Source organism: Wickerhamomyces ciferrii, contig 00001, assembly GCF_000313485.1.
Source record: "Wickerhamomyces ciferrii WGS project CAIF00000000 data, strain NRRL Y-1031 F-60-10, contig 00001, whole genome shotgun sequence".
Taxonomy (NCBI): Eukaryota; Fungi; Ascomycota; class Saccharomycetes; order Phaffomycetales; family Wickerhamomycetaceae; genus Hansenula; species Hansenula ciferrii.
Genome location: NW_011887739.1, coordinates 132,847 through 148,123, shown reverse-complemented (window position 1 = coordinate 148,123; position 15,277 = coordinate 132,847). Strand labels below are relative to the sequence as shown.

General features: G+C 32.2%; 9 protein-coding genes across 9 annotated transcripts; 4 read left to right on the top strand and 5 right to left on the bottom strand.

Annotated features, from left to right (window-relative positions):
- Positions 1-80: 80 nt before the first annotated feature.
- Positions 81-1,349, bottom strand: SPO7 (Nem1-Spo7 phosphatase regulatory subunit SPO7; the record flags this gene model as incomplete). The annotated part of the gene is made up of 1 exon (XM_011279298.1): positions 81-1,349. One exon carries the CDS (start codon positions 1,347-1,349, stop codon positions 81-83), a length of 1,269 nt encoding a protein of 422 aa, XP_011277600.1.
- A 294-nt stretch (positions 1,350-1,643) lies between these two features.
- Positions 1,644-3,008, top strand: MDM10 (Mdm10p; the record flags this gene model as incomplete). The annotated part of the gene is made up of 2 exons (XM_011279297.1): positions 1,644-1,855; positions 2,003-3,008. The coding sequence occupies 2 exons, from the start codon at positions 1,644-1,646 to the stop codon at positions 3,006-3,008; spliced, it is 1,218 nt and encodes a 405-aa protein (XP_011277599.1).
- A 69-nt stretch (positions 3,009-3,077) lies between these two features.
- On the bottom strand, positions 3,078-5,354 carry SWC3 (Swc3p; the record flags this gene model as incomplete). Its single annotated transcript, XM_011279296.1, has 1 exon — positions 3,078-5,354. The coding sequence occupies one exon, from the start codon at positions 5,352-5,354 to the stop codon at positions 3,078-3,080; it is 2,277 nt and encodes a 758-aa protein (XP_011277598.1).
- Positions 5,355-5,667: 313 nt separating this feature from the next.
- Positions 5,668-8,934, top strand: SMC5 (DNA repair ATPase SMC5; the record flags this gene model as incomplete). The annotated part of the gene is made up of 1 exon (XM_011279295.1): positions 5,668-8,934. One exon carries the CDS (start codon positions 5,668-5,670, stop codon positions 8,932-8,934), a length of 3,267 nt encoding a protein of 1,088 aa, XP_011277597.1.
- A 167-nt stretch (positions 8,935-9,101) lies between these two features.
- MSE1 (glutamate--tRNA ligase MSE1) lies at positions 9,102-10,658 on the bottom strand (the record flags this gene model as incomplete). The annotated part of the gene is made up of 1 exon (XM_011279294.1): positions 9,102-10,658. The coding sequence occupies one exon, from the start codon at positions 10,656-10,658 to the stop codon at positions 9,102-9,104; it is 1,557 nt and encodes a 518-aa protein (XP_011277596.1).
- A 257-nt stretch (positions 10,659-10,915) lies between these two features.
- Positions 10,916-11,516, top strand: BN7_69 (uncharacterized protein; the record flags this gene model as incomplete). The annotated part of the gene is made up of 2 exons (XM_011279293.1): positions 10,916-11,082; positions 11,162-11,516. The coding sequence occupies 2 exons, from the start codon at positions 10,916-10,918 to the stop codon at positions 11,514-11,516; spliced, it is 522 nt and encodes a 173-aa protein (XP_011277595.1).
- A 666-nt stretch (positions 11,517-12,182) lies between these two features.
- On the bottom strand, positions 12,183-12,974 carry SYN8 (syntaxin; the record flags this gene model as incomplete). Its single annotated transcript, XM_011279292.1, has 1 exon — positions 12,183-12,974. The coding sequence occupies one exon, from the start codon at positions 12,972-12,974 to the stop codon at positions 12,183-12,185; it is 792 nt and encodes a 263-aa protein (XP_011277594.1).
- Positions 12,975-13,500: 526 nt separating this feature from the next.
- Positions 13,501-14,019, top strand: DID4 (ESCRT-III subunit protein DID4; the record flags this gene model as incomplete). Its single annotated transcript, XM_011279291.1, has 1 exon — positions 13,501-14,019. One exon carries the CDS (start codon positions 13,501-13,503, stop codon positions 14,017-14,019), a length of 519 nt encoding a protein of 172 aa, XP_011277593.1.
- Positions 14,020-14,102: 83 nt separating this feature from the next.
- Positions 14,103-14,766, bottom strand: MET14 (adenylyl-sulfate kinase; the record flags this gene model as incomplete). Its single annotated transcript, XM_011279290.1, has 2 exons — positions 14,103-14,545; positions 14,661-14,766. The coding sequence occupies 2 exons, from the start codon at positions 14,764-14,766 to the stop codon at positions 14,103-14,105; spliced, it is 549 nt and encodes a 182-aa protein (XP_011277592.1).
- Positions 14,767-15,277: the final 511 nt, after the last annotated feature.

Sequence of the window (15,277 nt, the reverse complement as noted above, 5' to 3'; positions counted from 1 at the left end):
AAAAAATCATCAAAAAAAAAGAGCGAAAACAAATTAAAAAAGCACATTAATATTTAGCATTAAAACGAGCGACAAACTCACTATATTGAACGTCTATGAGCTTCCATATTAAAAGTCTCTGGACTCAACTGTTTAAAATCAATCCCAGAAGCAATACTGGAAGCCAATTCCGAGTTTGGAATAGTTGGTAATTTTATATCATCAGTTCTGCTTTTTCTTCTATCTTTTCTTTCTTTTCTATGTTTTTCCATTAATTTGTCTTTACCCAAGACCCCAGCGTTATTACTTTCTTCTGATATACTATGTCTTCTTCTAGATCCTTCTCTTGCCCAAAATTCATCTCTATAGAGTTCCCAAGCTTCTCTAATTTCTGAATTAAATGCCCTTGGATTCAACATTAATTTAACATCTGTTGCACCAACTCTTGGTTGGGATCTTAATTCAAGAGTTCTTAATCCACTTTTTATCCATTTTCCAATCTTGGTTGATTGTAAAGGCCCAGTATAACTTAAAGCTGATTGATTCAATTGAACAACAAACATCAAAATAGCTCTTGTGATATCAATAAACTGATCACCAATTGGGGTTTTAACTTTGACTAATCTTAGGTTCAATTGTCTTAAACCTTTATTTGTTGAAGTGAAAAATCTTCTGGGTATTATAATTGTACGACGATATTCACCTGATAAATGGAATAAAGCTAATGTAACCAAAATGAAGAAAAATAAAAATTGTAAAATAACTTTGGTAAATGGGGAATGAGTTTTATCTGTTCCATATAAACTATAAAAACAGAATCCAGATAGACCAGCCAATACTGCCAGAAATGCAGTGAATTTTCTTCTAAGTATTCTCTGATCTTGTGATTGTTGTCGTAGACTTTCCTCCAAAATTAATAAATTTCTGAAAATTTTAGTTGTTGTAGATATTTTATCACCTCTTTGACCACTTGATGAACGAACACTTCTATTACTTTTCTCACTTGAATCTGATTTTCTTCTGCGACTTGAACTTCTTCCAGTTTTGGAGGATTTATTCTTATGATCTCTTGTAGATGCAGAATTTCGACCTCTTGCAGCGATGGTGCTTGTTTGAGAACCAGCATCTGAATCTGAATATATAGCAGAGTCTTCATCTCTTGAAGTCAAAGGTGTTATTTGATCCATAGCCAATAATAAAGGAGACGATGTTGGTGAAGATGGTGATAGTCCTTGTTGAGAATCAGTAGCACTAAAGTTTGGTGATTTAGGGGATGATTTGGGCGACGACATTGGTTCTTTCGCAGGAGTGTCCAATGAGATGGCATCCAACGAGGGAGAATCCAGTACTTTATCAGTAGATTCAGCCATTATTTCCTCTTCTTTTTCTTGATCTTTTTGTTTTATTGTTTCAACTTCTCCTATTGTCGTTAAATTCGTGGCTCCAATTTTCGTATTTTAGACGTCGTACGTTGGTTAAATAAAGCTTTTATGACACTATTTTCACCAACAAAGTTTGTAGAGTATCAGTGAGCCACCAGCCAGTAACCTATGACAGCAACAACACCAGCAATAAACCGTTTTCTAAAACCTTTTCTTTCCAACAAGATTCCACTGGTTTTATATGTAAAATTTCAGCACTGAAAAAACTGAAATTACTGAAAAATGGAATGCAAATCATCAAATTCGCGAACATATAACCAGATTTTAAACCAATTTGGCACTCATTATATAGCAAACTCAAGTTTAGAACATAAAGCAGCTCAGAGGCTCACAATGTACGAGTTCATGGAGTACATTCTCAAGTCTTTCTACACATCCACCGGCTGGAACGAGAACAACAGCTACGAGAACATCATTGCAACGTCACAAGGTGAGTATAGACATATTAGATTGTTTATGTCCACTGTATATTAACATTTTGTGATAGCTCTCATAGATTTCCCCATCCATTCAGATCTGAAATTCACAGTATCTTCAAAATCAACAGAAAACACAGCTACCTCTCTCTCGTTATCAAATAGTGGTACCATTAATGGATCATTAGCATACTTATACACATCAACACCTTTGAAACATGTGCTAGGAACTAAGGAAATCAGTTTACAGGATGCAATTCAAGGATACAGGGTTATACGACCTCCATTATATCACACATATAATAATGGATTCATCCCATTTCAACCACACTCTTTATACTATGGAAGAATGTATTTCCCAGGTTCAGCATTAGAAGCAATGGTTGTCAAACGTATCTCTGAATCGTCACAATTATTAGTTAAATGTGTTAGTCATGAAAACTTGAAAAACAATGGTACAATGACTTTCTATTATCAAGTCGATACAGGAAGACTTTCAAGTGAATATATTTTCAGTACAAATGAAGCTTTATTGGGCTTTAGATGTCTTTATAACTTTCGTCAAGGTGCTGAACGATTAAACACCGCCTTATACAACAACTCTTCATTATCAATAGGTGCTGAAGTTTGGTATGGTGCTTTAAATATGAGCCCTGGATTATCAGCTGCCCTACGGTACTCAACACAATCAACATACACGGGGAAACCATTAACAATGACATTAGCATGTAACCCAATACTAGGTCATATATCATCAACTTATTCAGTTAGAACAAGTGCAAGTTCAACTTTCTCATCGAGATATGATTTCAATATCTATTCATATGATTCAGATCTTTCATTTGGTTGTGAACTATGGAACTCTTCAAATCATGATTTAACAAAATTACCATTAAAACACATTGATCCAAAATTACCACCACATAGTAAACATTCACCTCAAGATCAAACAGTTATTGAAGCTTTTGAAAATCTTGTCAAAGAAACTGATTTTTCAAGTGTTGTTAAAATTGCAACGACTTTAAATGATCGTAATCTGAAATTAAAATGGGAAGGAAGATTTAGAGATTTTTTGGTTTCAACTGGTGTTGATATCGGATTAGATTCAAATTCAATTCCTTCATCAGTAGGTATTCAAAAATGTGGATTACAACTACAATATTCATCATGAAAGAAAAAACCCCTTTTAGAATTATTTATAACCTATTATATATACACATGAAATTAATAAAATATTGTATCATATTTCTTTTTTAACACGTTTCCCTTGAGGGGTTCCAGTTGTATCATCATTAGCTCTTTTTCTATTAGCTGCTTTACCTTTAATTGGATTTTCCAAAAGGTATAACCATTCTCTTAAATTTTCAGCTAAAGATTCATCTTCATATGCATCAACTGAGTACCATAGATAATGTTTTGGTACTCTAATACCATTTTTCAAGACATCCTCCATATATGGTTTAACGGTATCTAATTTATTAAAACTATTATGAAATATTTGTAAGTAACGATCTTCAATTTGTGATAACGTAAATGAGATTGCACTAAAATAAGGAATTGGTCTTTTATCTGCTTCTTCAAGTTCTTTTAATTTACGTTCTTCTTCAGCTTTTTTAGCTTTTTGAATACGTTCTTCCTCTTCAGCCTTTTTGAGATTTTCTGCATCAATTAAATCTTGTGCTTCTTTTTCTTCGGCTTCTTTTTCAGCTGTTTTTCTTGTTCTTCTTTGTTTCAATGGAGTTGTTGGTTTGGATTTTGTTTCATTTTCATCTTTCTTAGTTTCATCTTCATTTTTGGATTTATCTTCATTATCATGAGATCCTTCTTTCTCCTTATTCTCTTTTTCTTCCTTCTCTTTTTTTTCCTTTTTATTTTTTTGTCTTTGATCCCATTTTTTAATTTGATCTCTATTATGGATAATTAAAGTTGAAATCAATAATTCTCCATTTGGTAATTTTTCTATAATACTATCCTTAGGTAAATGATAACGAATATTTGGATTTTCACTAAATTCAAAAACTAAATCAGCTCCATCAACATACATCTCTTGGAAAGTTGTCAATTGCTTTTCCTTTGGAGGTTTTGGTTGCTTTGGAGGTTTGACCTTTTTAGGTGGTTTTGGAGGAGGTGGAGGTAATGACTGTTGTTGTTGCTGCTGCTGCTGTTGTTGTTGGTATTGATTATTTGGGAAAGCTTGATGATAATAAGCTGTTGGGCCCATAGCTTTTGCTCTTTGAATATAACCTTGAAATTCTCTTATTTCTTCTGGTTTGGCATTACCTGTGGCAACAACTTTCATTAATGCGTTCAATGATGGTTCTTTTCTGGCAATTGCATTCAAATTTGCAATCATCATTTGACTTTCTGGTGTTTGCATTATATCATTCTGTGCTTGTGCTGATGGCGGTGGGTTTGGTGGAGGTGGTTGAGGTGCACGAGGTAATGGTTGTTGAACTGGTTTAATTGGAGTGACACTTGGTTGTGGTTGTGGCTGCGGTATAGTATTCTGATTTGATTGTTGAGTCTGTGATGGAACCGGTGCAGGTGGTTGTGATTGTGATTGTGATATAGATGAGACATTTTGAGCTTTATTTTGATTTGGAACTTGCAAGGGTGGTAATGGTTTAGGGTGGGATGGTTTGACATCTAGTTTGTTAGGTTCTTCTGCTTGCTCTAGTTTAGGATTTGGAGTTGATATCTCAGGTTGTTTGGTTTCAACTTTGGTTTCAACCTTATTCGGTACTTCTTCAGCCTTTTCACACTGAGGTTCAGCTTGTGGGGTTGATTCTGGTTGAAATGATGTATCTCTACTTTGAACAGAGGTTGATTCATTCTCATCATCCTCTTCTTCTTCTTCCTCAGATTGATCTTCTTTATTTTCATCTTCATCTCTCACAGAGGGTGTTCCAGCTTCATTATCAACATTTTGTGATGGTGGTGCACTAGAAGGTGCTGACTGAGATACAGGTGCTCCTGGAGGAGGTGGCTGAGTAGGGTCCGATAAACTAGAATCTAAAGCTTCTTGTTTTGCCTTTTTGATTTCTCGTTGTTTTTGTTTCTCTTCCCTTTCTTTCTTTGCAGCTAATCGTTTCTCTTTCTTCTTATCTTTTTCATCTTGTCTCTTTTTTTCAATTTCATCATTCTTTAAAATGAAAAATCTAGTATCATAATTATGAGGACCGATATTGATAACACACTCACAAAATTTATTCATACGATCTCTAGCATTAACATCATTATCAAATTTTGTTTTACCTTTTGCCCAATACAAGTCAAAAATATTACCATTGGTATAAGCCTTTCTAGATCTCATCAAAGATGTATATAGCACAGCACTATCTTTCAACGACAAAGCATTATTCAAGATACTATATGATGGTTCTTCTATGGATAATGGTAAACCTTCAACTTCTTTAAATGGTCTTGGTGGTGGAGGTGGTGGTGCTTCTTCCTCTATATCTGAAACATCTTCACTCTTAGATCTCCCTCTACCACGTTTCTTACTCTTTGGTGGCATTCTTCAAGTGGCTATAATACAAACAATTGGTTGAAGGTGATGAAGAAACTCAAATGGTGAAACTTTCAAGACTTCAAATATACGTTTATTATGTTTTGATTTTGAAAGAATAAAGAAGATTCGAGGGTGAATTTATTTTACACGTGACTGACATCGTGACTCAAAAATTCAAAAATGGTCGGAAGTCGCGTCTTGGTGAAAAAAAACATTAATAACGATTTCATTATTACGCGCGTCATTTGGAATCAATATTTGCAAGTACCGCTGTGATCTGGAATGAATAGCTTGAATCAACTGTTTGAAGAGGAGCATAATGTCATTCAAGCGTGCTATAGTTGATCTCAACTCGTTTGGAGCGTCTGCTTCAAAGAAAAGAAAAACATTGGGTGCTGAAGATCTTGATAAATTTGCACCAGGTAGTATCATCAAAGTGAAGGTTAAGAATTTTGTTACGTATGCATTGACTCAATTCACATTGTCCCCATCATTGAATATGATCATTGGTCCTAATGGTACCGGTAAGAGTACATTTGTGTGTGCTGTTTGTATAGGGTTAGCTGGTTCTCCTACTCTATTGGGTCGTCAAAAGGCTTTAGCTGGTTTCATTAAAAACGGTGAAGAAAGTGCTACTGTGGAAATTACTTTGAAGAATAAAGCAGGTTTACCTGAAATTGTCATTAAAAGAGAATTTTATCAATCAAACAAGTCAGATTGGTATGTTAACAATAGACCAACATCCGAACAAAAAGTTAAAGCTTTATTGAAAGATATGAATATTCAACTTGATAACTTGTGTCAATTTTTACCTCAAGAAAGAGTTGCTGATTTTGCTAAATTGAAACCTGAAGAGTTACTTGAAGAAACTGAAAGAGCCATTGAGGTTGATTTGTTGGATAAACATCATGAACTTATCAAATTGGATGATGAAAGAGCAGTAGTAGCTGAAGAACTTGAGACTAAAACTGGTGAATTTGATAAACAAACAGAAGAAAGAACTCGTTTTGAAGAAGAAGCTCGTAAGTATGAAGAGTTTCAAAGAAAAAAACAAGAGTTTGACGATCACGAAAAACTTTTGCCTTATGCTCAAATCCAAGATATGAAAGTTCAATTACAAGCTGTTAAAGATGAACGTGACAAACTTAAAAATGACTTAGCAGAGATAAAAGAACTTGCTAGACCTTATGAGGATGCTGCTTCATCTTTCGATGATTCGATAAGAAACTATAGTAACGAAGTACATGATTTAACAAAAGATCAAAAAGATGTTCAACATTCTATTGATCAATGGAAGCAAAAACTTAGTGATTTAGAAACTAAGCATCAAAAATTATTAGATTTGATTGACCATCATAGACAAAGAGCTGAAGTTAAGAAGAGGGAGCTAAATCACTCCAAACAACAATATGAAAAAGTTGTTCATGATAGAAATGAAATACAGCTTGTGGATGCTGAAACTGTTAGAGAATATCAAGATAAAGCATTAAAATTGTTTGACCAAATTAATGAATATGGTTCAAGAGCTTCTGATTTGGAATCCGATTTAGCTAGAACAAGAAGAGAAGGACAACAGCTACAAGATAGAATAGGGCAATTAAATCAACAATTCAAATCTAAGGATAAGATACATATTTTGGATCAAAGAATCACAAATGCATTCAATAGACAAGCACCAACAGTTAAAAAGGCTGTTCAAATTTTACGTTCTCAAGAATATGCCAAATTTAGAGGACAAGTTTTCGAACCACCTTGTATTACAATTTCAACTACAAGAAATGAATATTCTGCCTATTTAGAGGAAATTGTTGATCAACAAACTGTTTTCGCTATAACTGCTGCTTCAAAAGCTGTTTATACTGATATTTCCAAAGAAATTTTCGAAAAACATAGATTGAATGTCCCTTTTAGATATTTGAGTGGTAGAAAACCAAACCCAAAAATTTCAAGTGAGCAATTAAAAAGGTTAGGATTTGATGGTTACTTAAGAGATTTTGTTATTGGACCTCAAGAAGTTATTGAGATGTTATCAGAAACAAGTTTCATTTATGATATTCCGGTCTCAATCAGAGGTATAACAGAACAACAAATTGAATATATTAAAGATTATAGAACATCTGATGGTAATTTAATGTTTAGGAAATTCATTTCTGGTGATTCTTTATTTGCCTTATCTAAATCAAGATATGGTTCTCAACAAGTTACAATTAAGACTTCACAAATTAATATGCAACCTAGACAATTTTCTTCAGGTGGATTAACAGAAGAAAGAAAACAAGAATTAACAAATCAAATCAAACAAGTTCAAATGCGTTTTGAAGATGTTAATCAAAGAAAAGAAAATTTGAAACATAATTTAAGTCAAGTTCAAGAGGATATTGCACCATTAGAAGGTGAACGTAGAGAATATGAAAAAGCAGTGAGGTCAGCCAATGCTAAACAAAATGAATATGATAAGCTGACTCAAAGAGCCAAAACTTTAAAAGAAAAACTTAATAGATTAGAAGTTGAAGCTAGTAAAGATTATAGTAATGAGATTTCAATTAATCAAAAGAAAGTGAAACTTGTTGCACAAGAAAGAATGAGAGTTTTATCAGAATTGAGTATATCACAAATTAAATTTCATGAAATTGCACAAGATATTTCACTATTGAAAGTCAAACAATTTGATGACAAAAACAAGAAAAAATCTGTTGCAGCTTTAACTGAAGGTATTAGAGCCGAAATTAATGAAGTTGAACAACAATATGATGAAGCTAAAAGAAAATATTCACTTTTGAAAAACGATGAGAAAATAAAGGAATTAGCTTCAATTACCAAACAATATTCAGAAGAATTAAAAGCAAGATTAGAGACTTTAATTCTTGCGTATTCAGAACAAGGAATATTTACTGAAAGGGGTATTGAAGATAAGATTGAAAGTATTGAGTCTGAATTAAAATTATTAGGTACAAGTTCTAAATCATCAGTTAATACATTGGAAAGAATTAATGAACAATTGGATAGATTGAATCAAGAAATTCCAGAATTACAAATGAGAGCTAAACAAATCACACAAATCATAAGAGAAACTCAATCAGAATGGGAACCAAGATTACATGAAGTTATTTCCAAGATTTCTGCTAAATTTTCCACAATTTTCCCAGCTGTTGGTATAGCAGGTGAAGTTAGAATTGCTAAAGCTGAAAAATACTCAGATTGGAGATTAGAAATCATGGTTAAATTCCGTGAAGAAGCAGAATTAAGAGTTTTAGATAGTCATTCACAATCTGGTGGTGAAAGAGCAGTTTCCACAGTTATGTATATGATTAGTATGCAAGAATTAACAACATCACCATTTAGAGTTGTTGATGAAATTAATCAAGGTATGGATTCAAGAAATGAAAGAGTTGTTCATAAACATATGGTTCAAGTTGCATGTCAAGAACATACATCACAATATTTCTTGATTACACCAAAATTATTGACTGATTTATACTATTCACAAAATATGAGAGTTCATTGTATCATGGCAGGTCCTTGGACACCAAATCCAAGTGTTGATCAAAGTTATTTAGAACTAGGTGCAACTTCAGCTTATGTATGATCAAGATATTTTAAATGCTTCTACATGTATATTTTTTAGAATTCTATAATGTTTTATTTTATCTATGTTTAAGTTTTTCGTTTAAATCGTGACGTTTTGTTTTATACTATATACAAGTTTTTATTTGCTTTTTAACAGCTATGGTTTTATTTGTATTGATTATTCGATCATTGAAGTAATTTAATTGCATGTAAAATTCTTTCATTTGATCTTTCCAAACCTAAAAAGTTTATTAGTAATGGAATTTTAAGACCTGGTATACCACCACTTAATGCAAATCTTAGTGCTTGAAAAATATCTTTTTTCTTAAAATCTTGTTCTAATAATTTATTCACTCTTCTGTCGATTTCTTCAGGTGATTCTAAACTGATGAAGTTTTCAAGTATGATTTTTGAAGAATCTTTATTTGCAGCTTCCAGGAATGTTAAAGCATATTCATTATCATAAGTTGCATTTGATAATAGATAATCATAGTCTTGTATATCTGAAAGAAATGTGAAATTGTGTTTGACTTCATTGATCAATTTAGAAACAGTTACTTTATCAATATTTGGATATTTTTCTGAAAGTAAAAGTTGACCATCTTCCACAACAGAATCAAAATCTGATTCAATTTTTTCCAATAAATAATGTTTATTGAAGTAAATTAGTTTCTTATCATCCACTTTAGCATTACCTTTTGTTAACTCACTAACAGTAAATTGATTCTCTAAATCCTTTAGGGATAAAATTTCTGATAAACTTTTATTTGCATCTCTTAATGGTGACCAACCAAACAATGCAACAAAATTGATTAAAGCCTCAGGTAAATAACCCTTTTGCTTGAAATTCATAACATCAATATCTCCTGTTCTTTTACTCAATTTCTTATCTTTAGTACTGGTTAATAATGGAATATGAATGAATGATGGTGCATCCCATCCAAAAGCATGATATAGGGCAATATGTTTTGGTGTTGAAGGTAACCATTCTTCCCCTCTAATAACATGTGTGATATTCATTAAATGATCATCAACAACATTAGCAAAATGATAAGTTGGTAACCCATCAGATTTAACCAAGATTGGGTCATCATATCTAACATCCTCTGAATTTACTTGAGGTTGTAAATCAAGTGTACCGTGTAATAAATCTTCGACTTTAGGATAAACAGATGGTGATTTGAATCTAACTGTGAATGTTTCATTATTTGCAGCTTTGGTATTAGATTCCTCTGGATGTATATGAGCACATGATCTATCATAAGTAACTGTAGTTGGAGGTTGTAATTTCATTGCAGATTCTCTTAATCCATCTAATCTTTCTTTGGAACAGAAACAGCGATAAGCATCTCCAGAAGCCAAAAGTTTATCAGCATATTGTTTATAAATATGTGAACGGTCACTTTGTCTATATGGACCATATTTACCACCAATTATCGGACCTTCATCCCAATGTAATCCACACCATTTCAAAGAATCATAAATATTTTGTTCTGCACCTTGGACAAGTCTTTTTTGATCAGTGTCTTCTAATCTTAAGAGGAATTGACCACCTGTTCTTTTAGCTAATAAATAGTTGTATAAAGCAGTTCTTAAAGAACCTAAATGAAGAAACCCAGTTGGAGATGGAGCGAATCTAGTTCTTGCTGGAGTTGTTGGATTGACATTCTTCTTTTTCAGGATGTTTAACTTTTTCTTTGGCTTGAGCGTAAGCGTACTGGCAGACCTTATGAACCTCAGCATCTTGACTGAACCTCAAGTAAAAGATCTCTACTCTTCCTTATATTTAATTCAAATTCAAGCAGTATAAAAGAAAGGTAATAAGCAAAATTCGCAGGAAGTGTGTCCCATTTCCAGAAATCAAATCTCAAAATTTTTCTGAGCTCATCACAGAAAATTGAATCAAAACAAAATCAACTTTTAAACAAAATCTTTTAGTCTGAAAACCCACAGATACACAGTGGAAACAAGCTTCAAAAGCACCAGAAACATAGGACAAGATGAACCAGAGCCAGTACAGAGCCAGTGCGCTGGGAGGGAGCAGCAACGGGGTCTTTCAACACAGCAACAACAGCACTCCAAGACTCACAAAGACCAAGCATGTCACAAGACAGACCCAACCACTATCAGTGAGCCAGCTGGCAAATATTCAGGCCCAAGAAGGTGAGTACTGTTCTTAGCTCTTGAGAAAGAAATATCGTACTAACACTCAATATAACAGCTCAGTTTGCAAGAGAAAAGCTCAGCGCTAAAAAATCTTTCAATTTAGAAGATGATCTAGAGTTCTATCCAGACCATATTGAAACAAGAAGACCAATCAACATGAACCAAAGAATGATCATGAACCCAGCGCTTTCCCCATACAGCACTCCAACAAAGACAGTTTCTTACAATGGTCAACAACAGGTTCATAGATTAAGCGGTTATATCTCACCAGGTCATGTTATCAATTCACCTCAACATCAACAACGTGTGTTGAACCATACTCAAGTTTTCAATTCACCACAACCACAAAACATCGCCATTAGAGGTAGATTGGATTTATCAAACGTTAATGCTTCACCAATGTACCAAAACCAAGCTAATATTCGTCATTGGTGATTTGTTTTTTCTCCAATTAATGGCAGCTTTTTAACGAAATCATATGAAAATTATTTTACAAAGGAACTTTTATCATATAATATTATCAAACCTTATTAGGTTATGTCTTCAGTTCGTTGTTTTCTGCTTATTATCATCATTATCATCGTCCTTTTCCCATGAACTACAAAAATTATATTCATTACATTGCATTTCTTTTCCAATCCATGATTTTAAGGATTTATAATTTATTAAAATTCTCATAAACAACAAAAAAAAATGGTTCACCATGTACATTACATTTTATTCATTATTTACACAGTCACACAAACAAGTTTCTATTCATTTATTTGATTTCATACAGTTTTTTATTTTAAATACATCCATTGCAACAGAGAAGTTGACCCATTCGTTTTATGTTTACATATTTATTTTTTTATTTTTTTTTGATATTTGTTTTATTAGATTTTTACTATAAGGAAAAAAAGGGGCATACAGAACAAAAAAAACATTTTTTAATACATCATTTTTACGACCATATTAATTTCAAAAAAAAAGAATGTGCATATAAGCATTTCATCATTAGCATTTTATATTATATTATATATACAAATACATTTTACAAACAACTAGATCTAACTTTTCTAGAAAAAACAAAACACACTTGTACACATCTATTCGTAGAAATCATTTCAATATAATCAATAATAGCACTAATATAATAACAAGAATAATAATAGTAACCCATTGTCCATTCTCTTTTGCCTTTTCACTAAAATACTTTAACCTTTTTTGACCATTTGATAAATTTGAAGTATTATGATCTAATTGAGATTCTAAATCATTCAACAAGATTGTTTGATCATCTAATTCACTATTTATATCAAGTCCTAATTCTCTTTGTCTTCTAACACTTTGAGATAACATATCTAAGTGATCATCTTGTTGTAACATTTGTTGTTGATGTTGAATAAATAAATCATGATTTGATGCACTATCTATTGAATTTTGATCTGATTGTTCATCTTCATCCCCAATATCAGCAGTAACATTATTATTCCCAAACAATTCATTTGACTCGGCTTCATCAGCTGGATCTATAACTTGATCTTTAAAAGGTTTAAACGATTTGGTTTCTTTAGGTTTAGAATATTCTTCAACATGATCATTAAATCGTACAGATTTTTTAGTATTTAATGGTTTGGGTATTATATTTCTCTTATATTCAAAATCTTTAACATCAATAGTCTTGACTTGTTGCATTAATTCTTGATAAGTATCAACTAATTCATCATAATCTTCACCATCATCATTTCTTTCTAAGAATTTTGTAACTTTTGATAATAATTTCCGTATATCATAATCATTATCTTGTGAAGATACCCCTAATGATTGGATTCTTTCTGATTCTTCTAATAAAGATCTTAGGTCGTCCAAGTATGATTCTATGAGTCTAAGATTCGACAATTTCGTACTCATACTAGCTGTTTTGGTCTTTGATGTAATTCTTTAATAATTCGTGTCTTGTGAGAGCTAAATAAACTAGGTATAATTTCTAATATACAAATATAAAATAGAGCGCTTTTTTAGTTTTGGTGTCAAAACAGGCACAGGGTAAAATTCGCGCGCCACTTTGCGTGGTTTTGTTCGCCTTTCCAATATTTTGAGTAACTTTTGAGTGCTTTGACCCTTTTAAATTAAATTATTCTGCTTGTTATTAACTCATTAGGCAGTTGTTCTGTGTGTTATTAGGATTCACAGAGAGATACAATGCAGGTGTTTGAGTGGGCGTTTGGGAAGAAACTCACGCCTCAGGAGAAGTTGAGAAAAGTATGTTATCTAGAATATGGTAGATCATGAGATATGATGGACTAACCAAATATATCAATAGAATCAAAGAGCTTTAGAGAAAACACAAAGAGAATTAGAAAGAGAAAAAGTTAAACTAGAACAACAACAAAAGAAATTGATTGCAGATATTAAAAAATCAGCCAAAAATGGTCAAATGGGTGCTTGTAAAATTCAAGCTAAAGATCTTGTAAGAACAAAAAGATATATTGATAAGTTTAATAGTATGAAGACTCAATTACAAGCTATATCGTTAAGAATCCAAGCTGTGAGAAGTAGTGATCAAATGACAAACTCTATGAAAGATGCAACTAGATTATTAGGCTCAATGAATCGTTCAATGAATTTACCACAATTACAAAAAATTGCAATGGATTTTGAAAAAGAAAATGATATAATGGATCAAAGACAAGAAATGATGGATGATGCAATTGATGATGCTATTGGTGATGAATATGAAGATGATGAAGAAGCTGATGAAATTGTTAATAAAGTTTTGGATGAAATTGGTGTTGATTTGAATTCTAAAATGCAAAATGCTCCAGATGGATTAGATACTGGTATTGTAGAAGATGAAAGAGTTCCACAAGCGGTTGGAGCTGGTGGTGGTCCAAGTGGTGGTGATGATGAAGATGATGATTTACAAGCAAGATTGAATAGTTTGAAAAGAGGTTAATATAGCTTTATTATAACAAATGTGTACATTAGATGAGAAAAAATTCATTAATTTGATTTATTATATTATATATACAACTAGTTTTAGTTAATGGTGATGTAATTTTTAGAAACTAAATAATCAACAATGATTTTAGCAGATTCTTCAACTGATGATTTATCAGTATGTAAATGAATTTCTGGAGAATCTGGAGCTTCATAAGGAGCTGAAATACCAGTGAAATCTTTAATGATACCTTGTCTAGCCTTTTTATATAAACCTTTTGGATCTCTTTCTTCAGCAACTTCTAATGGGACATCAACGAAAACTTCAACAAATGGTAATCCACTATCAGCATGTAATTTTCTTGCATTATTTCTATCAACTTTATATGGTGAAATGAATGAAGTAATTGCAACAGCAGTTGAATCAGCAAATAATTTTGAAACTTCTGAAATACGACGAATGTTTTCATTACGATCAGCTTCACTGAAACCAAGATCTTTATTTAAACCAAATCTAATGTTATCACCATCTAATCTATAAGCTGAAACTTTATGTTGTAATAAATATTGTTCTAAAGCACAAGCAATTGTTCTATTTGAAAAAAGGTTAGTTTATATTTCAAGAATTATGTTATATAATTATTACTCACGATTTACCAGATGCACTTAAACCAGTTAACCAAATTGTAACACCAGCTTGATTAGTTAAAACTTTACGTTCATCATGAGTTAAATTTGGATGCCATGTAATATTTGTAGCCATTTTGATATAATTTTGATATAATTAATCTAAAATTTGAAAATATTCTCTAATCTAATTCAAATCAAAAAGATAAGTATATACATGAATCATTATAAATCATCTTGTATTGATAAATGTTGAAAAATTGATGTAAGAGCTTCTTCGAGATTATGTTGACAGTATTTCACGTGACAAATGCAAGAGGTAATCAAAAATTTCACAGCCAATCTGTGGCTTGAATTTACAAATCAGCAAGAATAAACCAGTGATTCTAGCCACCCCCATATTAATTTTGAAGACCCCGAAAGGCTTTATTGACATCTTTCTTTGATAAGGTACCCAGTACACTCTTGACAACTATATGATATAAACACAAAATGATGAGTTTATTTGATTCGATTCTCAACAAAGAAACGTCGATTTGCAAAACTGAAAAACGCGATTGTGAAAATTATCGGACTTTTATGGATTTTAGTATAGATTATCTCCGGACTATTATAAGGGTAGCTCATGCGCGCTCCGGTTAATTAAG